General features: G+C 42.6%; 1 protein-coding gene across 1 annotated transcript in view; it reads left to right on the top strand.

Moving 5' to 3' along the window:
- Window positions 1–2,241: 2,241 nt before the first annotated feature.
- The window catches only part of SLC15A1 (solute carrier family 15 member 1), a gene marked incomplete at its 5' end in the record, with an annotated part of 34,156 nt that continues 11,808 nt past the window's right edge, over window positions 2,242–24,589 (top strand). Inside the window, 16 exons of the mRNA XM_082602365.1 lie at window positions 2,242–2,416; window positions 2,523–2,664; window positions 3,824–3,943; window positions 6,237–6,336; window positions 6,554–6,644; window positions 8,551–8,634; window positions 11,385–11,467; window positions 13,953–14,039; window positions 14,567–14,656; window positions 16,236–16,280; window positions 16,435–16,467; window positions 16,549–16,637; window positions 17,155–17,236; window positions 19,036–19,155; window positions 20,211–20,357; window positions 21,157–21,206. Coding sequence (XP_082458491.1) covers window positions 2,242–2,416; window positions 2,523–2,664; window positions 3,824–3,943; window positions 6,237–6,336; window positions 6,554–6,644; window positions 8,551–8,634; window positions 11,385–11,467; window positions 13,953–14,039; window positions 14,567–14,656; window positions 16,236–16,280; window positions 16,435–16,467; window positions 16,549–16,637; window positions 17,155–17,236; window positions 19,036–19,155; window positions 20,211–20,357; window positions 21,157–21,206 — 1,538 coding nt within the window. The remainder of the gene's footprint in view (window positions 2,417–2,522; window positions 2,665–3,823; window positions 3,944–6,236; window positions 6,337–6,553; window positions 6,645–8,550; window positions 8,635–11,384; window positions 11,468–13,952; window positions 14,040–14,566; window positions 14,657–16,235; window positions 16,281–16,434; window positions 16,468–16,548; window positions 16,638–17,154; window positions 17,237–19,035; window positions 19,156–20,210; window positions 20,358–21,156; window positions 21,207–24,589) is intronic.

Below are 24,589 nucleotides of genomic sequence, written 5' to 3'. Positions count from 1 at the left end.
TGTAAGAGCTGGCGCTGGGGGTCGTCGTGGTGGAGACGCCAGCGTGCCGTCCGGCTTCTGTATCCGGTTCCCTCCCCCACCCCGCCCCCGCCCCTGGGACACAGGGCACAGGCGGGTCTCTCTGGTGCTGGGGACAGGGCAGGGATAAAACACTTACGTAGATCGGTCAGGCATCTCGACCTCACAGCCTGCGTGTGATTCTCCGAGTGTGGTCCCTGGACCAGCAACACCGACATCCCCTTGGAACTTGTTAGAAATGCAAGCTCGAGGGACCACGTCAGGCCTACAGGGACAGCAGCTCTGGGCGTGGAGGCCAGAAGCCTGCTTCCCCAGCCCTGGGGGTGCCTCTGAGGCAGCCTCCAGTCTGAGAACAATTGCTGTGACGTCACGGATCCATAGCCCCGCGGGGGACTCGAAGCTGTCGGCAGTGGGGCCGGAGGAGGGGCGGCGGGGAGCGGTGGGCGCTGGGACAGCCTGTGACAGACCCTGATCGGGGCGGGCCAGGCTGTCAGTATCAGCGGCGCAGATGAGACCACAGGCCGCTCTGGCCGGAACTCAGCGGAGACAAAAGCAGGGGCTGGAACAGAGGGGATCGAGGGGACAGCTAGGACTTAGAAGGCGGTCAGCGGCGCCCGGTTTGTACCAACTCACTTGCATTCTCACCCATTTTCTTCCTGTTCTCCTAATTCACTCTTCTGACGCAAAGACGCTGGGGACGTGGGGAGGTCAGAGGCGGCTTCGCGAAGGGAAGGGGCACGTTAAAAGGAGGCTTCCCGGCAGAGGGGTCGCTGTCTTGAGGACCTAAGGCCGGTGCGCGTGGCGTGTCCCGGGAGCCTTGTGTGCCGGGGCCGGGCGGGCGGGAGGAAGGGTGGCCCGGGGAACAGGACGGGCGCGGGACCTCACTGTGTAGCGGGCGCTCTTAAGCGTTTTCTGTTTAACCCCCATCCAAACCCTCTGACCTTGTGAGATGGTGAAGTTTGGATTCTATCCCGTGGGCGTTGGGCAGCCTTTTTAAGTCTTCTAAGGAGGAAGTGGTTTCGGCAGATTCTCTGAGCCTCTGGCTCTCCATCCTGACCACACACGAGAGTTGCCCGAGCAGGTGATTGAAAGAAAATGCAGCCACTAGCCCAGTCTGACTCGGAGAAGAGGCCCAGGCCTGGGACTGGGATGGTGGACAGGGCCGGAGGGTCTGGACAACACACCCGACGGCCTGACCAACACGGAGGGTCTGAGCGTAACTCAGCCAAAAGCATTTTAAGTACTCGACTTTAACGGTGGCATTTTGTTTTCTTTCAGGAATGTCCGTATCGCAGGTGAGTGTCCTTTCTACTTCTCCACGTAGCTTCATGATGTAAACTTTACAACCTGTTTTGCCCGTAAATGTTCACAGCTGTGCTTTATTCGCTTAACAAATGCACCTCATGCATCTCACACCAGTGAGGGGACCATCCTGAGTTCCTGTGTGACATTTCTTCTCTTTAGGAAATGCTGTGTACAGGCATACCTCGTTTTATTGTGCTTCCCAGAGACTGTGTTTCTGTACAGATTGAAGGTTTGTGGCAACCCTGTGTTGTCAGATGATGGTTAGCATTTTTCAGCAACAAAGCATTCTTTTTTTTTTAATTAATTTATTTATATTTATTCTTGACTGTGTTGGGTCTTCGTTTCTGTGTGAGGGCTTTCTCTAGTTGTGGCAAGTGGGGACCACTCTTCATCGCGGTGCACGGGCCTCTCACTATCGCGGCCTCTCTTGTTGTGGAGCACAGGCTCCAGACGCGCAGGCTCAGTTGTTGTGGCTCACGGGCCTAGCTGCTCCACGGCATGTGGGATCTTCCCAGACCAGGGCTCGAACCCGTGTCCCCTGTATTAGCAGGCAGATTCTCAACCACTGCGCCACCAGGGAAGCCCAACAAAGCATTCTTAACTTAAGGTATGTGCATTGTTTTTTTAGACATAATGCTACTGCACACTTAACAGACCACAGTATAGTGTAAGCATAACTTTCATATGCACTGGGAAAACCAAAACTTTGTATGACTTGTTTTATTGCTTTATTGCAATGGTCTGGAACCAAATCCACAATATCTCTGAGGTCTGCCTGTCTAGCTTTTCTCAGACTAACAGTAAAACGATAAAACAAGAAAATCTTCATTTCATTGTTGTCTCTATGTAGAGTGTAAGGGAATAAAACTTTTTACTTCTTGATTCCACCTCTGGGGTGCCTCTGATACGTTACTAAACATGTATCTGCTACTTTCCATGCCGTTAGCCCTCACTGGCGAAGATGGACCAGTGAGGAGCTTGTTTCAAACGCAGACTGTTTCTCTTTGTCAGAGTTGCTTTGGTTACCCCTTGAGCATCTTCTTCATCGTGATCAATGAGTTCTGTGAAAGATTTTCCTACTATGGAATGAGAGGTAACTCTTCAACACTCTCCCCGCCCCCTGTCAGTGAAGAGCCTGAGTTACCGTGGCCACTGCTAACTCTGTCGCCCTCTCGTCCTCCACCACCCTCGGCAAAAAGCGATCCTGATTCTGTACTTTCAACGCTTCCTCCACTGGAGCGACAATCTGGGCACCGCCATCTATCACACGTTTGTGGCTCTGTGCTACCTGACACCCATCCTCGGAGCTCTCGTGGCCGACTCGTGGCTGGGGAAGTTCAAGTGAGTCGTGGCAGCTTTCTTGTTAACGAGCAAGCCAACAAGTAATGCTAAGCTTTGGGGATTGGGAGGGTGGGCTAGGGGAACAAAGGATCAGGGAACGTAAAACTCTTAGGAGAGAGTCCCAGGCCCTGTTTCTGCTCATCCTCGCATTGTCAGAGTTCAGCGCAGTGCCTGGCCTTCGGCAGGGTGAATGCAAATAGCATCGGTAGGATGTTTTTTCCTCCTCTAAACACTTATAACATCTTTGTCGCATCTTGAAATAGTACTAGGGATAGCGTCTGTTGTTGACGATGCGTGAGAAATTAAGGGCTGGGAGAACAAAAAAGCTCCCTCAAAACAACCCAGCTGGGCTTCCCTGGTGGCGCAGTGGTTGAGAGTCCGCCTGCCGAAGCAGGGGACGCGGGTTCGTGCCCCGGTCCGGGAAGATCCCACATGCTGTGGAGCGGCTGGGCCCGTGAGCCATGGCCGCTGAGCCTGCACGTCCGGAGCCTGTGCTCTGCAACGGGAGAGGCCACAACAGTGAGAGGCCCGCATACCGCAAAAAAAAAAAAAAAAACCCCAGCTGCTGAAAGACTCAAACTGCTGGACCAGAAGCACGGGGTGCTCAACCAGTCCTGCAGGAAGAGCTCCAAGAGTGCGCTCGATGCGGGGCAGGGGGCGGGTCATTGGGACACTTCCTTGGACTTAACACAGAAGGAAGTAAAGGCTCTTCCAGGTCAAATGCATGACACGGGCAGAGGCAGGAATATTCACTATCTCAAAATTACTCAATATAATTCAAAAATAACCAATGGACCACTCCTGCCCAAATAGTGTTACCAGGTGCAAGATAAATATCTCTGTTTAAAGATACAGGTCCTCATTTCAGTAGTTAGGTAACAATAGACACTGAGTCTTCAAATAGTTGAAAGAAAGAACAGATCTCCTGCCTCCCCAGGTGCCCGCAGCCAAAACTTCGCTCAGTGCTTACGTGCTGAGGAACAGATTCTTCAGCAGGCTGCCTTGCAAAGGTTTATCAGGTTCTTGTCCCAGTTTGAGAAACAAGGAGAATTGTGACTGGGCTTTTGAAAGTTGGAAGCAGAGGCCTTTTCGCAGTGGCGTAGGAAGTGTGTGGCTCTTGTACAATTAACTTGGATTCTCTTGACCTCTCTTAACACAGGACGATTGTGTCACTCTCCATTGTCTACACCATTGGACAAGTAGTCATTTCAGTGAGCTCAATTAATGACCTCACGGACTTCAACCACGATGGAACCCCTGACCATATTTCTGTGCACGTGTGAGTTGATGTTAACTGCGGCCCTACCCCGTCCTCTCACTAGTTGCTTGTTTGGTGCTCTAATTAAAAAAAATTTTTCTTTTATTGAAGTGTAGTTGAGTTACAATGTGTTCGTTTCTGATGTACAGCCAAGTGACTCAGTTATATGTTTATATATTCTTTTTCATATTCTTTTCCATTATGGTTTATTACAAGATATTGAATATAGTTCTCTGTGCTGTACAGTAGGACCTTGTTGTTTATCTCTTTTATGTAGAGTAGTTGGTATCTGCTGACCCCGAACTCCTAATTTATCCCTCCCCCCTTTGGTGCTCTAATTTTTAATCATTTTTCTTGAACCTTCACCATAAGTGTAAGGAAACCTTTCCTCCCTCATCAGTGTAGAGAAAGGTGTTGAATTGACTCAGAGTTGGGTCCTCAGTATGTCACCATCCTAACAGTTGTCTGGAGTCATTGCTCACTTGAAGGCTTGGTGTCTTGGGTGCATCTCCCATGAGGCACGGTCAGTGCACGGGATGTTTGTATTAATCTCGATCTTCCCTAGAGGGACATTAACTCCCACAGACCTTGATCCTCAATGGCCCCAGGTTTTCTCAAGACTCTGTACCTTTGATTTTCTGTCTTGTACCACATTTCTGCTCCTTTTTCGGTAATTCAGTTTCATAAATATTTTTTCTAGCCCTGTGTTCTGCTTTCTTGATGAACAGTGCTATTGACAACTGCTCCTCTGTGAGATGAATTTCCCTTCGTGGCAGTCTGGCCTAGCAGACAAGTTGTAAAGATTTATTTTGTTTCCTGTTCTTTTGCTTTGATTCCTCGATCTATGAGTAAACCATCTAATGGGTTGGGAAAATATTATTGAAATTCAAATTAGTATCTGCAGTATGTGTGTTTCTGGTTTGTTAGTCAATCAGATTGCCATCCAGGCTAGGTCCCTGAATGTGAACCCGTGGTGCCCCCAGGGAACTCTGTAAGTGGAGGGGAGTGGGTATAAGCAGGGTATAATCCACAGCTCAGATTTCCAGGATCTGAGTCTCACAGAGGAGCTGTAGGACCTAGGCCAACTTATCTCCTCCACACCTCAGTTTTCTAATCTACAATATCAATTAAGAATATGGACTTTGGAGCCAGGCCGTATGGGTTCCAGTTCTGCCTGTATCTCTTACTAGTATTGATCTTCAGCAAGTTTCTTAACCTCTGTGCCTGCCCAGTTGTCCTCATTTGTAATAGTACCTGCCTGTGCGTTAATCCAGGCAGAACACCTAGAACACTGCCTGGCAAGCAGTAGGTACTCAAGAAAGCTTAGTGACTTATTTTATTTCACGGGGTTAGTATTGAAACCTGCCTACAGTCCTCACGAGGGTGCATGGTATATAATATTCAATTGGCCATGTTTTTGTTGTCCTTTAAAATGCTCAGAGTGACACCACCAAACACAAGTTGTTTTAAGAGGCAAGCAAGATGAAAGAGATGCTTCTGCCAGTTAATCTAGGAAGATGGGCATGATTTTTTAAAGAATTCTTTCTATGTGCGGTATCTTCCCTTGACTTTATCTGTTTCATAAAATATTTGTTTAGCATTTTAAAACAATATTATCAATCAAGAAGATATGGAATAAACACTTATAAAACCTGAAATTTGTAGTAACCTATTGTAAATCTAACAAAACTACAAAATGAGTGTTGGTAAATTCTGTGAGTGCTTTTTTTCAATTCAGGAGTTAAAACACAAATAACTTGGAAAACACGAAAGCAAATTTTAAAAATACTCTTTAATCCCTTTTATTATTATAAATAATCTTTTTTATTATAAAAAGTTATAGTAATAAACATTTTGCTCTACTTTTTTCAGTCTTCTATACTTTGTAAACAAGTTAAGATCCTACTACATAACCTGCTATTCTGCTTTGCAATTAAATCATGTTTTCTAATGTCTTTTAATGACTGTTATTAGTCTGTTATGACTGTACCAGAGACAATGCTTAAAATTTTACTTACCCATTCTTTTGCTAAAAATCATAAGGCTACAAAAGAACTCCATACATAAATCTTTGTTCTGAATTCAAGCCATTTCTTTAAATTTTCTAGATGGTAAATTATTAGATAAAAGTATGAATTTGAAGGCCCTTGAGTTCAAGTTTCATTCAACTGTCAAGACTGCATTTCTTGAATTATCTTCTAATACAGGTTGAATCCCTTCTCTGTGTGCCTGGTCCTCTTAGGGAAATTAGGGGAGAGAGAGGCCGATGCTTTTAAGGATCTCACATTTCAGCAATACCCACCTCTTTCCCTAGGGCACTGTCCATGGTTGGCCTGGCCCTGATAGCTCTGGGTACCGGAGGGATAAAGCCTTGTGTGTCTGCATTTGGTGGAGATCAGTTTGAAAAGGGCCAGGTGAGAGCATGCGTCTCCACAGAAACCATGTAAGTGATTATAAACACCCAGGAATCAAATTCCACGGTCAAAGTGTATTCTCCATTGGAGGCTGTTCAAGTACACGTGAAAGTAAGACACTGACCAAAGCTAAGTTCAAAGTCAAGTCAGATCATCGCCAAAGTTGATCCATTACTGTATAGCCAAAGTCATCCTACCTTATCCTTTTTTATTACAGGAAAAGCAAAGAAACAGATTTTTTTCCATCTTTTATTTGGCCATAAATGCTGGAAGTCTGCTGTCTACTATCATCACTCCCATGCTCAGAGGTAAAACATATCTGAAGTAGACCTTGGTTTTTCTTTTTTTAATTGTGAAGAGAAGTCAGGTGAAAAGGTGGAGTCCCTGTTGGTGTGTCCTGTCCCTCAATTCTCCCATGATGCCTCAGCTGTCACATACATCCTAGAGGATACAGTGAAATCTGGAATGCCAGCTACTTTTCTTTCAAGATTTAACTCCTAATCTTATTTGAATCCCTTATCCCAGTGACCCCTGAAAATTTTAAACCGTCCTTAGCATAGCAATCGATTTTTCTAAATGATTATTAATGCAAAGTCCTTATTCATGGTAAGAGATAAGACAAGAGAGGCTGTTTGGAAACCACACCGGGTGGGCCCTAGTTGAGATTTTTGCCTTCAAGCTTTGCTCCCCAGTGACCGTTCAGTGAGCCAGGAAGAATCTAGCAGGCGAGGTTTTATCCTTTGCTTTCCCATCATCTCAGATATTTCTGAAAGAACTGCCCCCCAGGAAGAGAATGGGACAGCATCTATCCTCAGCTCATATTTTTGTGCTTGTCAGCACTCCATTGAGGGTTTATGAATTTCCCATGTGGAAGGGAATATTTGGGGACAAATTAGACCAAAACAGGACTATGGTGTCCACACCTCGAGTCAGAATAAACTATGAAAGGAGATAATTTATGGAGTTTATGTATTTCTGCCTGTAGTAGCACTTTGAAGATGACACTTAAGCCCCATTCCAACTTGCTTTGTATGAAAATTTACTAGCTTTTATTCTTACGTTATGTTTTCTCACCCCCTAACCTCCCCCGCCTCCAGGTTCTACTAGAATATATGCTGTGCATATTTGAATTAGAAAATGTGTAATAGGATAATTTTTAAGGGAAAATCATGGCTCTCATACAGAGGTAACATCAGCGTGACAGAGATTTTATGTAACTTATTAGTTAATGAGGGAACTGGAAAGCTGCTACAATCAGTTCAAATAAGGATTTGACTAACAGAGATTTATGTTCTTTACTGGATGGGGGGATTATTTTGCATTGCTGTGAATAGGAATCATTTGTACAGTAACGAACAGGAAACATTTGTATGACTATAGTTTTCTGCCTAGTTAACTTCTTTCTCTGTAGAACTGTGAAACAGTTGGTCAAAAACAAAGACGAACCCCTTTAGGATCAGATGATTCCTGGAGGCTCCAGAACTCCACTGAAAGGATTTCCAGTAATTTCTGTTGCCCCTTCCAGAGTCTTAATTTTTTCCCTACCAACCCTAGGATTTCAGAGCTAAAATAGATCTTCAGACAGGAGTTAGGAGACTATGGCCCACAGGCCAAATCCAGAAATCTGGACAAGACCATCCATGTGTGTATTGTGTATGGCTGCTTTCACCTACAAAGGCAGGGCTGAGTAGTTAGGACAGGTCCACAGCCTAAAAGATTTACTATCTGGCTGTTCACAAAAAAGTTTATTGACCCCTACCCTGGGTCACCTAATTGTTTTCTAATTGGCATGAATTCAGGGACATATAATCCTGATTTTCCAGGGCCCTTTGATTTTACTTTCTGAGTCCCACTTTCTTCACATTATTGTGTCTAGGTCATTTTCATCTCTCCCACTAAGTAAGTCCACAGAACATAAGGGTTCCCACTGATTTTGGCTTAGCTGGTATCAGACATCTATTTAGTGGCTAAGGTTAGAACCCGCCTCCATCTCCTGCTCTTTCTACTACAAAGCTGTTTGCTCAGCCTTGTAGTAGACATCAGTCTACTGCAATGACAGTCTACTTGCAATGACATCAGTAAGGCAAATGGATAAGTCTAGAACATTAAGTGAAAACAATATGTAAGAACCAGTTAGGGATTTACAAAACCAGGAAATACATGAGTATTATTACCATTGCCATAATGAATTTTAATCTTGTCATTTCTCCCCAGTTAAAGAATGTGGAATTCACAGTAAACACCCTTGTTACCCATTGGCGTTTGGGGTTCCTGCTGCCCTTATGGCTGTAGCTCTGAGTAAGTACAAATCAGTTGAATTAATACAGTCCTGTGATCAGGTCAGGCCTTCATATTAATTGTTGTGACCAGTTTTTTAAAGTTCAGGTAACAAATTGTAATAGTAAGTAATACAAAGAATTGCCATCCCACGTTAAACATACTCTGAGAATTCAAAGAAAGTAGAGTTTGGCATATTGTTTCAGAGAAAGCAGGATCAGAAAAGAGTCCAGAGGAAAGGGGATCAATTGAGTTGGACATTTAAAGGTTTGAAACTATTTAGGCAGATTAAGAAGAAGGTGATAGAATCTGCTAGACTAGGTGAAACCATGGCTGAAGGCTTTTGTTCTAATCAACATGTGCTCATCTACAACTTGCCTGAAGACATGGCAACCTGGTCCAGTTGTCACTTAAATATTTCCAGTGAACATCTAGTTTTCCATAATGTATCATCTCTAAATGTTTCTAGAAGACTGTCTTTCCTCTGGGAGGAATATATGTGTATAGTCATTTGCACATAAGTTCTTGGCATTGGCGTTTTAGGAGGTCTGAAGAGTTTTCTACAAGGGATAGTCCAGTTTAAAAGATGGTAGGTGGGCTTCCCTGGTGGCGCAGTGGTTGAGAGTCCGCCTGCCGATGCAGGGGACACGGGTTCGTGCCCCAGTCCGGGAAGATCCCACATGCCGCGGAGCGGCTGGGCCTGTGAGCCATGGCCGCTGAGCCTGCACGTCCGGAGCCTGTGCTCCACAACGGGAAAGGCCACAACAGTGAGAGGCCCACGTACCACAAAAAAAAATAAAAATAAAAATAAAATAAAAATAAAAAAAATTAAAAATGGTAGGTGTCTTCATTTCCTTGGGCTGCCATAGCAAAGTATCACAGACTGAGTAGCTTAAACAACAGAAATTTATTAATTGTCTTACAGTTCTGGAGGCTGGAAGTCCAAGATCAATATGTCAGCAGGGCCGTGCTCCCTCTGAAGGCCCTAGGGAAGAATCTCTTCCAGGCTTCCCTGCTACCTCTAATAGTTCCCTTGTGGCAGTATAACTTGAGTCGGTCCATGGCCTTCCCCCTGTGCGTGCATCTATGTCTAAATGTCCCCTTTTGATAAGGACACCAGTCATTTTGGAGTAGGACCCACCCTAATGACTTCTCCGTAACTTCATCATCTGCAAAGATTGTATTTCCAAATGAGGTAACATTCTGAGGTCCTGGGGACAGGGACTTCAACATCTTTTGGGGAGAACACAGTTCACTCTACAACAGAAGCAAAAGAAGGAAACAGAACCCGATAACCTTCTCAAGCCTTCATAGCATCGCGTCCCTCTCAGATGAGGTAACAGTCAGCACTATCACGTTCTCTGATTTTTTTTACCAGTTTTTAGTAGTATTGAGTATGCCCTTTTTCATCTCTTTTGCTTATGTTGTAGTAATTTAGCTTTATCCTTAACACTTAGGCGAAAGCTCAGGATCCACCCCCTTTTTAACATCCATTTTCTTCTGTAATTGTTTAAATATTGCCACTCTCCCCTAGAAGGCTTATATATGCCTTCTCTCCTCTAATTCTGGGTAAAGAGATAGGTTTTCAAAAACTATTGTTTTATGCCAGATGCTGTGTTAAATTGGCATCAGGTAAATTCTCTTTTCGTCTCTATGAGTCATCCTTACCTCAAAGATTATGCTTTTTCTTATAATGAATTTGAGAAGAGGCCAAATCCTATGCCTTACCATCATCTCTAGAGGTTCCTATTGGCAACAATCCTATGCTTGAACAAGTTCATTAGTTAATCAGAAGCTTAAAGATTAAAATATTGGTTGGCAAAAAGAGGTAAACTCAAATGGAATACTCAACTGGGTATTCCATGTCTGGATTGAGGGAAATTAGCATTGGGTGAGAATACAAGTAAACTTCTCTTCCTTTAACTGTAAGAACATTTACAATCCAGGCACACACTTGGAGATATGCTTGAGAGTTGGCACCTGTCAAAACTTCAAGCCTTCTTAAATTGAGGAAAACAAGTAGGAGTCAAGCAATTCATCGATGTTTTAAAATTATTGAATTGTGATGTTGGATAATCAGAAATCCCAGCATAGAGATTGTGGTTTTCAGAGTCTCTTGCAGAAAGGCTTTTTTTTCCCCTAAGTTATTTTCACAGTATTATGCATTTTCTAAGAAGGTCCATGGAAGAATGGCCTCATTGAAAAAGAACTTTTTAACTTTTCGTAAAACTGTAACTGCACATGCAATTAATGGTGACTGTTTCTGTACCATGACCACAGAATAAATTCTGCCATATGTGACTAAGTAGAAGTTTCAACAGATTAGTTCCTATTTTTGTCTGAAGTTTTTAAAAAAAGAATAAACTTTCTCTTGCTATTGCAGCCAGAAAATTAAAGCTGTGTTCTGTGTATTTGTACAATAATGCATTAATCTGCTTTGTGAAAGCATTTATCCCTGTAAAGAGGGATAGAACTTGTGCTCAAATACCTCTACCGAGTGGCTGCAAGCTGCCCCAAGTTCTGGGAAGGGGATAGTATTAGGCTTCAATGTTCATATATGAGAACACAATATAATATTACTGAGAAGCTGCTGTGATTATTAGAATCAAAAGCACTCTGGAAACCAGGAGAGAGGGAGGTAAACCAACACTATGAGTAATCCCGGTATTTCCAAAACAAGGTTGTAAGTCAAATAAAAACCCATATCCTAGTTCACAGATAGTTCTGTCAAACTCCCTGTTGACTTATCTTCTTTTGCCCTCCCTCCCCAGTTGTATTTGTCATTGGCAGTGGAATGTACAAGAAGGTCCAGCCCCAGGGTAATGTCATGGCTGAGGTCGCCAGGTGTGTTGGGGTAAGTATTTCAGTAGTCCTCTCTCTCAGTCACATTTAGTCACCCCCAGAGCCTTCTACCTCCTTTAAATTAAAATTCAATGAACCTTTGACTTTCCTTTAGACATTTTATTCTTGTTCTTTCCTTTTTTGATAAATTGAAGTTTCTTATAAAACTCACCAAATGGAAAAGGACACAAACAGAACTCAAAAAGGGAGGGATGGAAATGGCTATTGAACTTATAAAATAAGATGAGTGGTGAAAGAAAAGCAAATCAGAGGGACTCTTTACCTCTCAAAATGACAGACACCATCTGATGTTTGTCAGGGAGCAGTGAAACAAAAAGGGAGAGGTCTGGCTTCATAGTGTATATGCAGAGTCTGAAGTGTGGAAAGTGTCAGTAATCCTACTTGCAGGAAGTAAGGCCAAGAAAATAACTTTTAAAAATGAACACAGCTTCACATTAAAAGGTTATCAATGTATGTAATACTTAGAAAAAAATGTATGGCAAAAATTGAAGTCCAGCAAGTTGCTGAAAATAGAACAGTGTTTAACTTATAGTACATCTATGTCATACTGTGCAGACATCAGAAGTCTTGTTTCCAAGACTATTTCACCAAATAGGAACATGCGGAATATGGTTTCTTCCATGTGCATCTACACGGTATGTGTCCACACAGGCACATTTTAAGGCAGGAAATAAATATTGAGTGTAGGAATTTTTAAATAATGGAGTCAAATAACTTTATTCTCAAACGTACTACCCATTTTTTTTTTTTAGGAATATCGACATTGTATAATCAGGGAGTAATGTGTCACTCATTTTTTTTAAGTGTGGGTAATCTTTTGGATGTAAAGGCAGCCTTAAGATAATTTTAGTCACTTACTTTCCCCTTTTCCTGATGTTATTGTGTTAAAGTATACATGTATACTTTATCAAAGTCAAAAATTCTCCCGCCTCGCTGCTATTCCCTTTTCCTCCTACACTTTCCTCTAACATTGGAACTATTCCCACCAAAAAGCTTTTCCCAGTCTAATAGGAATGATCCAATTCCAGTGATCTCTAAGTTCTTTCTTCCCAAGTAACTGATGACTTAGTCCCAATGCCAAAAGAACAATTTCAAGCTATTTAGTCATGAGAATGATATTGTTGTTTCCCAGCATCCTAAGTCATCTCGTAGCTTTGAGTTATTGCTTTTAAGTCACAAAGTCACATGCATGTCCCCAGCTGGCATCACCATCGCCTTCTCCTGCTGTTACATCACTGTGAATGCACTTTGCTTTCCTAAAGGCATCTTACAAACAAGGAATCTTGGAAGCCTCCAATTTTGTAATGGGTGGTGGTAGGTAGGTATGTTTTTTGGATCAGTGTTACCATGTTTTAAAATATGTTCAACTGTAATCTTTATTTTCTTCTAATTCTGTTTCTATGTAGTGAGTTCTCCCTCTCCTTCGTGTGACTGTAATACCTTATAATAGGCCTTCACCATCCAGTATGGTAGCCGCTAGCCACGTGTGGCTATCAAACATTTGAAACGTGGCAAGTGCAACTGGGGAACAGAATTTTAAATTGGATTTCACTTAAGTTAATTTAAATTATGTAATTTCTTATACATGTATTTCTATGTAGTGGGTTCTCTTTTTTTTTTTTTTTTGCGGTATGCGGGCCTCTCACTGTCGTGGCCTCTCCCGTTGCGGAGCACAGGCTCCGGACGCGCAGGCCCAGCGGCCATGGCTCACGGGCCCAGCCGCTCCGCGGCATATGGGATCCTCCCAGACCGGGGCACGAACCCGTATCCCCTGCATCGGCAGGCGGACTCTCAACCACTGCACCACCAGGGAGGCCCAGTGGGTTCTCTTAAATTTCAAAACCAGTACTCAATTCAGTTATTGGACAGCTTTTAAATATGTTTGAAACAACTTAGGTGTGTAAGTCTAGTTTTTCAAGCATAAATTTTAGACAATGTAAATACAGATCAAACATTTCTGATAAAAATTTGGCATCCAAATTGAAATGTGGCGTAAGCGTGAAGTATACCCTAGATTTTGAAGACTTGGCATGAAAAGAGAATGTAAATTTTTTCATTAATTTTTTAACATTGAGTACATGTTAAGACCATATTTGGGGTTTGCTGGGTTAAATAAAATATATTTAAAATGAATTTCACCTGTTTCCCTTTTACTTGTTAACATGGCTACCAGAAAACTCAAATGGCAAATGTGTCATGTGTTGTATTTCTACTGAGTGCTCCTCTCTAGAGAATCCAGAGAGTGAAGTAGTAAGTAACAACGTGGTTTTGTTCACCCTGGCTCAAACGCTCTCAGTTAGGGAGAGGTTTGAAATAAATGCATGTTATGCCTTTAGCATCGTCATTACACTAACGTCTACAATTTCATATTTTGCTTCTCTCGTAAGTCTTCCAATAAAGGGAGTTTCATTGGAATGTGTTGCACTGATACAGGAATCAGTTCTGTTTTGAAACTTGATTGTTCTTCCTTCCTTCAGTTTGCCATCAAAAATAGGGTCAGGCATCGGAGTAAGAGATTTCCCAAGAGGGAGCACTGGCTGGACTGGGCTAAGGAGAAATACGACGTAAGTGATGATTACTGCTACAATGGCCCCAGTGATTGTAATGCGTATTATTAAATAGGCTACATGGACAGAATTATCAGTCGTATCTTCATAAACTTTATTAACATTTTAAATAAGACCCTGTGTGAAAGTGCTTATTTATATTGAAAAGAACTTGAGAAACAATGGATATAATTTATCTGGAAACAATATTACCTCTTCATAGTTGTTCATGTGGAATAATCTGTCATTATGACCACATAACTTTAGTTTGAATATCGAAGAGTTAAGTGATGGTGGTGGGATTTACATTTAGTGAATTTACACTTAAATTTGAATAATTTGCCTCCTAAAGATGTTTTCACTCTTATTTTCAACACCTTAGGAATTTGGGGTTTTCTAAAGAAACCTGTGATAGGGTTCTTGGAGCAATTACTCACCTCCCAGCTTGTCTCTAGATGCAAATATGTCTACGCTGAAAATAGCATTGGCTGAGAGCTCTGGCACAGGTCATGTCTGATTTGTCCCCGCACTCACTCCAACTGCAGGAGCGGCTCATCTCTCAAATCAAGATGGTTACAAGAGTGATGTTCCTGTATATTCCTCTCCCCATGTTCTGGGCCTTGTTTGATCAGCAGGTAATATGCAACTGTTTCTGTACATCTTCATTAACAAAACATTCTTTGGGCATTACCGCAAGAAATTTACACACATGTGTGGTTTTATTGTGCAGGAAGGATTATTAAAAGGGTAAACCTTCTCTTGGAAAAAACTGAGTGTAGACATTAATCTCCTTATTTGTAAGTATGGAATTTAGACCAACATCTTTTTTTTTTTTTCTTCTTTTTTTTTTTGCGGTATGCGGGCCTCCCACCGTTGTGGCCTCCCCCGTTGCGGAGCACAGGCTCCGGACGCGCAGGCCCAGCGGCCATGGCTCACGGGCCCAGCCGCTCCGCGGCATATGGGATCCTCCCAGACCGGGGCACGAACCCGTATCCCCTGCATTGGCAGGCGGACTCTCAACCACTGCGCCACCAGGGAGGCCCCTAGACCAACATCTTAAGAGCAAGTTTTGCATGTTGGGCGGGAACTGGTTATTAGAATCAGGCTTGCACTAGAAATGCACTGAACACCTTTTATCTGTGTGACTTGCTGTAATCCTTTAACCCTTCTGAAAGGGTAATAACCCAGGACAAGGCTGTGAGGATCAAAAGAGAGAATGTATAGTAAGTAATCAGTGACTGGCTTATATTAAGAACTCAGCCGGTGGCATATTTCCTGACTTTCTATGATGTTCTCCTAGTAGAGATGATAGATTATGTTGAAAAATTCACATATCCAGTTCTCATGGAATATATAACATATACTTGTACAGTCCTGCATCATCTTTTACTACAAAATAGGTTGAATATAACTAGGCTGCCCAGGTTTAAATCCATCACTCTCTTGATGGAATTACATTTTAGGACAACCTAGGCTGTCAACAATAGGCTCTTTTTTTTTTTTTTACATTTGCCTTATATCAATCACCATTTTACTTCTTAAAATTTTAATGACAATGGTATTCCCTTCTTGTTTTTGTTTGTTTTTGTTTTTTAACATAACAGTAGGCTCTTAACAGTAATAATGTTCCTGAAACTATGATCCCAGTGAACATAAAATATCCTCAGGGTGTGAAGATGCTTTCACCTTGCAGGTGATGTCAGCTTCCCAGCAAACCTCAGAAATGCATTTTTGTCTTTATGAAGGAGAGCTTACCTCAAAGTGGTCCTTTGTAGGCTCTGCGTGAGTGGTTGGAGTACAATTTGTTGTTAACTGAACAGCAGAAATGCAAGTTGTTTCTTCTTTTTTTTTTTTTTTTTTTTGCGGTACGCAGGCCTCTCACTGTTGTGGCCTCTCCCGTTGCGCAGGCTTAGCGGCCATGGCTCACGGGCCCAGCCGCTCCGCGGCATGTGGGATCTTCCCGGACCGGGGCACGAACCCGCGTCCCCTGCATCGGCAGGCGGACTCTCAACCACTGCGCCACCAGGGAAGCCCTTGTTTCTTCTTACCTACAATCACAGTGGAGCTGGGAGAGGAGCCTGATACTGAAAAACATCTTTAAACCCCATAGCAATTCAGACCTCATTCCTGATTTGGAAAAGACCCCGCACTGACTTATAAAATGTTTAAAACCCACATTCCCAAATGACGCAGGAAACTTAACTTGTTTTGAAGGGCTCCAGGTGGACACTGCAAGCAACAGCTATGAATGGGAAAATTGTAAGTCTGGGACCTGGAGCTATTTTACAGCCCTTGGACCCTATTCCTTTGCTTTAGCCCCTTTGCCCCCTTTTTGCTTCCCTCTCATAACGTCCCAGCCCCCCAACGGATCCTCTGTGCGAACTTATCAATGAGATTTCCCCCCTCCTTTTAGGGAGTTATTGAAATTCAGCCAGATCAGATGCAGGTAAGAGAAAATTTTTAAGTCGCTTTCAGAGCTCAAAACCACCACTGAGACAGTCACAGCCCCTCTCCACTTCCTCTGCAGACCGTGAATGCCATCCTGATCGTTATCCTGGTCCCCATCATGGATGCCGTGGTGTATCCTCTGATCGCAAAATGTGGCTTCAGTTTCACGTAGGTGACCCTCAGCTTGGGGTTCGGACTCCATCTGTCCCAGGGCTTTGCAAATGGGCTGCGCTCCCTCAGCTCCCAGAGCCTCAGCAGAAAGAACGTCTGGCTTCTCTCCCATGACGCCACTATGTGAGGGAGTTTTCCAAGAAATATTTTTGAATCAGATGTCTATGTGCTGACATTTCTGAAAATTTGCCCTTAAAATGAAAGCGCTATTAATGGCACCCTGAAAAATCCTCTCATTAAGGCTCCCTTGTATGTGCAGATGATAGAAATAGTAACTGTGGTCCAAAGTAGTTTCTAGAATTTAAATGTCCAAATGCAAATGAGAAGCCGTAACATTTATCCTCCTTAGTCCTGGTCATGAATAAGAGACAGACGCTTGGAATCCACGTGTTTTGGGGGGGAGTTGGTTTTGTCTGGGGGAGGTGGGCGGGAGAGGAGCGCTTCCCTTGTGGGTTTACCATCAGCTTGCTCACCTATGGCTGGCTGAGAGCCACCCTTTTGCTTGTCCCGCCAGTCCCTTGAAGAAGATGACGGTTGGAATGATCCTGGCTTCCATGGCTTTTGTGGCAGCTGCAATTGTGCAGGTGGAAATCGAAGTGAGTTGCTTTCTGATTCTCCAGTGGCCTTTCTTGGTGGGTCTGGTGGAGCGTCCTTCTCCAGGACTTGAGAGGATGAGGGACGCCAGGGATTTGCTGATAAACTAAGTCCTGGGGCTGCGGACGATGCGCTGCAGGGCAAAACAGTCCCTTTCAGTCAGCCTGCCCTGTGGGTTCTTGTCACTGCAAAGGACGCAGCCAGGAGTAGGGCCGAAAGGGTGCACTCAATTAGGAGAAAACTTAGATGGCAGTTACACAGGGGCTTCCATTTATAATACAGTTTTCGTAAGGGGAGGGAAGTTTGTGGAACTTGTTCTTTTGCTATTTAAACTCCTAAGAGATCTGGTTAAAAGAGGTTCGTCACTCACAAAGTCCTGCAAAAATGTGTCAATTGTAATGGGAAATTGTTCATGGGAAGATGCCTTTTGTATTCTAACATTCCTGATGATGGTTAGTTCCCAAGCTAATCCACACGTCTGCTGGACTCAAAATGGGACTGAACTAGATTCCTAATGCTGTTAGTCTGAGAGCAGGTCTCAGAAACAGGGTGTTAGGTAGTATGTAAGATGAGAGGTAAAATATCTCTCTCTCTCTCTCTCTCTCTCTCTCTCTCTCTCATTCTCTCTGTCTCTCTCCCCCCCCCTTCCCTCCTTTTCCCACCCCTCCACCCCCATGTCTCTCTTTTTCTCGGTCTCTTTCTCTATTTCTGTCTCTGTCTCTCTCCCTCCCTCCCTCCCTTCTCTCTCTTTTTTTAAATGTTTAAGTGTGGTAAAATATGTATAACATAAAATTTGCCATCTTAACCATTTCTCCGTGTACAGTTTGGTAGCACTAGGTACATCCATGTTGTTGTGACCTCAGTCTCTAGAGCACTTCTCATCTTGCAAAACTGAAACCTTGTACCCATTAAACAACAAGTCCTCATTCTACTTCCCCCCAGTCCCCCAGCCATGACCATTCTATTTCGTCTCGTTGAATTTGACTGTTCTCTGTACCTCATATAAGGGCAGTCATACAGTATTTGTCCTTTTGTGTCTGACTTATTTCACTGAGCACGGTGTCATCAAGGTTCATCCATGTTGTAGCACATGTCAGAATTTCCTTCCTTTTTCAGGCAGAATAATAGTCTTTCATATGGATATACCACATTTTGTTTGTCCATTTATCTGCGGATGGACATTTGGGTCATTCCACCTCTTGGCTGTGGTCAGTAATTCTGCCTTGAGCTTGGGTGTGCTCACTTTCTCTTGGACATCACTAGCTTTATGGGAAATGAATTGTGGGGCTAAAATAGACGTGGATTACTTCAGTGACACTGGGATTTGAGAGAAAAGGCAGAAACCCTGAGCAGGGTGAGAGGCAGGGGGCTCCCAAGCATTGTGAGGGGATATTTAGAGCACTATGTCCAGGGCTGAGGTCTGAGCTTCTAGAGTTACGAGGGAGAGCAGACCTCAGGTGCTACAACAAGATCAACCTTCATTTAGGCGATGGTTACTCTGACCCCTCAGGTATTAGGCTTCATACCCTGGCATCCTTTGACCAGGTCTGACCTGGAGGTGGCTGGGTAGGACCGAGAGCAGCCTCTTGCCGACTGCTTCCATGTTCCATCCGAGCATCACTTTCTATGGGTGCCATGAAGTGCGGGATTGGAGGCCTCCTGGGCTTCGTGGTGGGTGCGTTGTGTGCCTCAGCCAGTCCACCTTCCTCGGCCAGGGGGAAAGTGACTCCAGTGCCATGGTTACGGTCATCTTCAGTACGCACTGAAGACCTCACTGCCAATTCTCTTTTATTTTGCTCAGAAAACTCTTCCCGTCTTCCCCAAAGGAAATGAAGTCCAAATTAAAGTATTGAATATAGGAAATGATACCATGAATATATCTTTTCCTGGAACGACAGTGACACTTAACCAGACGTATCAAGTAAGTAGAAGGAAATGCAACTTTCTTTTTCCTCTTCTGACCTGAGTTATTACAATAGGATTTGGAGAAGCTGATCTTCTTGGTTCTTGTGTAAATCCAAAGATGAGCCCGGAAGTGAAATATCTTCATCTCTGATCTCATTTTGGCTTCACTTTGGACCAGTGTACTCTTTAATGTGTCTGTGAATCACCTGGAGAGCTTGTTAAAATGCAGATCTGTGACCAGTGGGTCTGAAATGCTGCATTTTTACAAGCTGTCGGGTGACACTGCTGCTGCCGGTACGTGGAACCACACTTTAAATAGCAAGATTCTGGGTCAGCGGTTCTCCACCGGGGCTATCAAAATAGCCCCCACAGGGAACACTTGGAAATCTCTGGAGACATTTCTAATGGTCACAACTGGGAGTATGCTTTTGGCGTCTCCTGTGTAGAAGCCAGAGATGCTGACATGCAGCCCCCTCAACAAAGAATTATCTGCCCCAAATGCCAACAGTGCTGAGACTGGAAAACCCTACTGTGGATGGATGGTCATTGGTCTCGATTAGAGCTTCTCAACCTTAAGTCTGGAGAGCTTTGACAATTCTGATGCCTTCAACCCAACTCCAGAAATTTTGATTTAACTGGTCACATTCCTGGTCAGCCACCACTGAGAACCACTCCCTTAGATCTTGCCAAACTAATAATCGTGAAGGAAGAAAGAATGTTTGACGCCCGATGCTTGGGAAAGCCCAGTATTGATTTTCACCCAGGCTGTTGCTTTTCCTCAATGCTGTTCCTTGCCCAATGGTAGAAATAATTTCCATAGCATTTATCTTCATAAAATGAAAGTAAAATGCTGGATGAAAATCATAATTCTTGTGGTAATGCTAAACAACTTCAGGATAGAGTCCACAGGGGTGGACTAGGGCGGGGGCTGAGATAAACCAATGCCAGCCTCCATCAAGGCATTTTTGGATGTGTATGAACATGACCTGGGAATGCCAAATCATATGCATGAGAGTGTTAATGCTGAATAAGGCTCTGGTATTAACTGTGATTCCTTTCCCCCCATTATAGGCAAGTAAATTTATGACTTTCAGTGCAGACAAACTGACAAGTATAAACATTTCTTCTACTGGATCACCACTCACTCCAGTAGCTCCTGACTTTGAGCAGGGCCATCGCCATACCCTTCTAGTCTGGGCCCCAAACAATTACCAAGTGGTAAGTAGCTGGACACCTGCAGCTGACTCTTGACTGTACTATTGGAGACACAGCCTTTTAGTGGTGTGACTTTTTTTCCTCCCCATATTAGATAATCCTCAATTCTTCCTTCTTCAAGGACACAGTCATTTGACTTGCAGTAAAGGTTTGATGGGAAGGGTTAATAGTAATTTTACAAATCTTAAAAAGACCTTCTGGGCATGGAATGGTGTACGTGTACACAGGTCACACAGAGTACCTGTGTGCATTCTCAGAGACTTTTTGAGATAAAGTTTTAAATATATCTTTAATGGCATTCATTTAAAAAATTTGCACTGAGTAATTGGGAAATTAGAGCCGTCTCTTAAAAAATAGAGTGAATACGTCAGGTAAAAGCAATAGAAACGCATAAAAATGATTTCATGACAAAATATAGGCATCTGGATATTCCATTCGGCATATAAAGAAGCTGTGATGGTGTAGTTGACCTAATGAAGGAGTTGTGGGTATTCTGTCAGGTGAATTTAGGTGAGCTTCTACAGAACTGCGATAGGGAATTAAGACTTCTTGGTAATGTGTTTAATTAGGGAACTGTTGAGTGACTTGCCCTAAATTCTTGTAGAGCAGTGTTCTGTGGAACCACTAGAAAGCAAGCATGAAAAGTTGTAGAGACTCATCTTAACTTCAGGTGAACCAGGGCTGAAGAATGGAGCCCAGCAAATGTAATCAAGGTGCCCTTAGCTCCTAGGATAAATGCCAATATCACTCTCCTTCTGAACTTATTCTGATGAGTTAGATTTGAAAATGTTTTCTTTCTCAGGTAAAGGATGGCCTTAACCAGAAGCCAGAAAATGGAAAAAATGGAATCAGGTATGTGTATTTCTTTAAAACTTAAGTTATATCAGCTTCTTACATAACTAATGTATACCCATAGTAAAATTCAACTATAACAAGGATATAAAATGAGAGTATGTGCTTTACTCCAAGAATGTAAGGCTGGTTCAATGGTTTTTTTAAAATTTATTTATTTATTTATTTATTAAATTTATTTTATTTATTTATTTTTGGCTGCACTGGGTGTTTGTTGCTGCACGGGCTTTCTCTAGTTGCGGTGAGCGGGGGCTACTCTTTGTTGCGGTACGCAGGCTTCTCATTGCGGTGACTTCTCTTGTTGCGGAGCACCAGCTCTAGGCACGCGGGCTTCAGTAGTTGTGGCACGTGGGCTCAGTAGTTGTGGCTCACAGGCTCTAGAGCCCAGGCTCAGTAGTTGTGGCTCACGGGCTTAGTTGCTCTGCGGCATGTGGGATCTTCCTGGACCAGGGCTCGAACCTGTGTCCCCTGCATTGGCAAGTGGATTCTTAAACCATTACGCCACCAAGGAAGCCCTGGTTCAGTGTTTTTTAAATCATAAATAAAATCCATCATCTTAATAAACTAAAGAGGAAAATCCACATCATCATACGAATTGATGCAGAAAAAGCATTTGATGAAATTCAGCATCCATTCATTTAACAACTCTCAGCAAACTAGGAACTGAAGGGAACTTCCTTACTCTGAAAATGTACATCTAAAAAAATCCAAGCTAACGTTGTTCTTAAAGGCAAAAGTCTAAATGCTCTCCCCCTAAGATCAGGAACCAGGTTAGACTGTCCACTCCACTCCTATTCACAATCCTTCTGGATGCTAGTGCCATGAGGCAAGAAAAATAAATAAAAGCATCTAGATTGGAAAGGAAGAAATAAAACTATCCCAACTCACGCAGGCAGGATTGCATAAACAAGTCCCAAGGACTCTACAGAAAAAGCCCATAGAATCAGTAAGTGAGTTTAGAAAGGTTACAGGATACAAGGCCAACAACAAAACAAACATATTTCTATATACTAGCAATAAATGATTGGAAACTGAAAATTTTAAACTATACCTTTTACCATAGCTCAAAAAAAGTGATGAAATACTAATTATAAATCTTATAAGACATATACAGGATTTGAGAGCTGAAACTACAAAACGCTGATGAAAAATCAACGGAGACCTAAATAAATGGAGAGATATGTTGGTTTCATTGATTAGAAAACTTAATATAGAAAAGATGTCAATCCTCCCCAAATTGATCTATAGGTTTAGTGCATTTCCTATCTCAATCGTAGCATTGGTTTTTTGGTTTATGATTTTTCCAGTTTTATTGAGGTATAATTGACAAAATCATATATATTTAAAGTATGCAACGTGATGATTTGGTATATGTATACACTGTAAAATATTTACCACAATCAAGTTAATTAACATATTCATCACCTCAAAGTTACCATTTTTATATTATGAGAATTTTAAGATCCAATCTCTTAGCAAATTTCAAGTATACAATATAGTATTAATTAGTCACCATGCTGTACTTTATTTAGATCCTTAGAACTTATTCATCTTAAAACTGAAAGTTTATACCCTTTGACCAACATCTCCCCTCACCATTCCCTCCTTCCTTGGCAACTACCACTTTATTCTCTGTTTCTATGTATTCAACTTTTTCTTTTTCGGTTCCCCATATAAGTGACACCATACAGTATTTGTCTTTCTCTGTCTAGCAGACTTCACTTAGCATAATTGGTCAGTGTAATGGTCCAGAAATAGGCCCACCCAAGTACAGCCAACTGACTTTTGACAAAAGTACAAAGACAATTCAATGGGCTAATAAGTTTAGTCTTTTTAAAAAATGGTGTTGAAACATTTGGACAGATACGTAAAAAATGAATTTGTCCTAAACTTTACATTTTATACAAAATTATATAAAAAATCTTATACATCATGTAGGAAAATTAACTCAAAATTGATTACAGACCTACATGTAAAATGTACTATTAAATTTTTATAGGGAAACAAAATCTTTGTGACTTGAGTTCTTAGATATGACACCAAAAGCATAATCCATAAAAGAAAAAAAATAAATTTTCTCAAAACTAAAAACAGGGCTTCCCTGGTGGCGCAGTGGTTGAGAGTCTGCCTGCCGATGCAGGGGACACGGGTTCATGCCCCAGTCCAGGAGGATCCCACATGCCGCGGAGCGGCTGGGCCCGTGAGCCATGGCCGCTGAGCCTGCGTGTCCGGAGCCTGTGCTCCGCAACAGGAGAGGCCACAACAGTGAGAGGCCTGCGTACCGCAAAAAAAACAAAAAACAAAAAAACTAAAAACATCTGTTCAATGAATCTCACTGTTAAGAGAATGAAAAGGTAAGCTACAAACAGGGAGAAAATATTTACAAATCACATACATATCTGACAAAGAATTTGTACCCAGAACATATAAAGTACTCTCAAAACTCAATAATAAAATAATCCAGTTAAAAAATAGAGCAGAGGGGGCTTCCCTGGTGGCGCAGTGGTTGGGAGTCCGCCTGCCGATGCAGGGGACACGGGTTCGTGCCCCGGTCCGGGAGGATCCCACGTGCCGCGGAGCGGCTGGGCCCGTGAGCCGTGGCCGCTGAGCCTGCGCATCCGGAGCCTGTGCTCCGCAACGGGAGAGGCCGCAACAGTGAGAGGCCCACGTACCAGAAAAAAATAAAACAAAACAAAACAAAAAATAGAGCAGAAGATTTTAACAGACATTTCACCAAAGAAGATACACAAATAAGCACATGAAAAAGTGTTCAACATCATTGGTTATTGAGGAAATATAAATTAAAAGCACAGTGAGTTTTCATGACACACCTGTTGGATGGTTATAATAATTTTTTAAACTGACAATATCAAGTGCTGGTGAGGATACAGAGCAACTAGACCTCCCATGCATTGAAATGGAAGTGCAAAATGGTACAGCCATTCTGAAAAACAGTTTGGCAATTTCTTATAAAATTAAAGGTACACTTACCATATGAGCCAGCCATCTCACTCCTAGATATTTATCCTAGAGAAATGCAAATTTATGCTCACATAAAACCTATACTCAAATGTTTATAGAAGCTCTGTTTATAATCACCAAAGATTGGAAGTCACCCAAATATCCTTCAGTGGGTGATGGGTAAACAGACATCAGATTTTATTGCATCCATACAATGGAATATTACTCAAGAAAAAAAAGGAACGAACTACTGATTCATACAACAATATAAAAGAAATTGAAGTGCATTATGCCATCAAAGAAGCCAATCTCAAAAAGTTATACATACTGTGTAATTCCGTTTATATGACATTCTGGAAGTGGCAAAAAACCCCTAAGAATAAAGAACAGATTAGTGGTTGACATGGGTAGGAGTGAAGGAA

The sequence above is a fragment of the Mesoplodon mirus genome (assembly GCF_964341445.2).
Source record: "Mesoplodon mirus genome assembly, chromosome: 17".
Taxonomy (NCBI): domain Eukaryota; kingdom Metazoa; phylum Chordata; class Mammalia; order Artiodactyla; family Ziphiidae; genus Mesoplodon; species Mesoplodon mirus.
The sequence above is the reverse complement of the archived record's forward strand: the minus strand, read 5'-3'. Positions and strand labels throughout refer to the sequence as shown.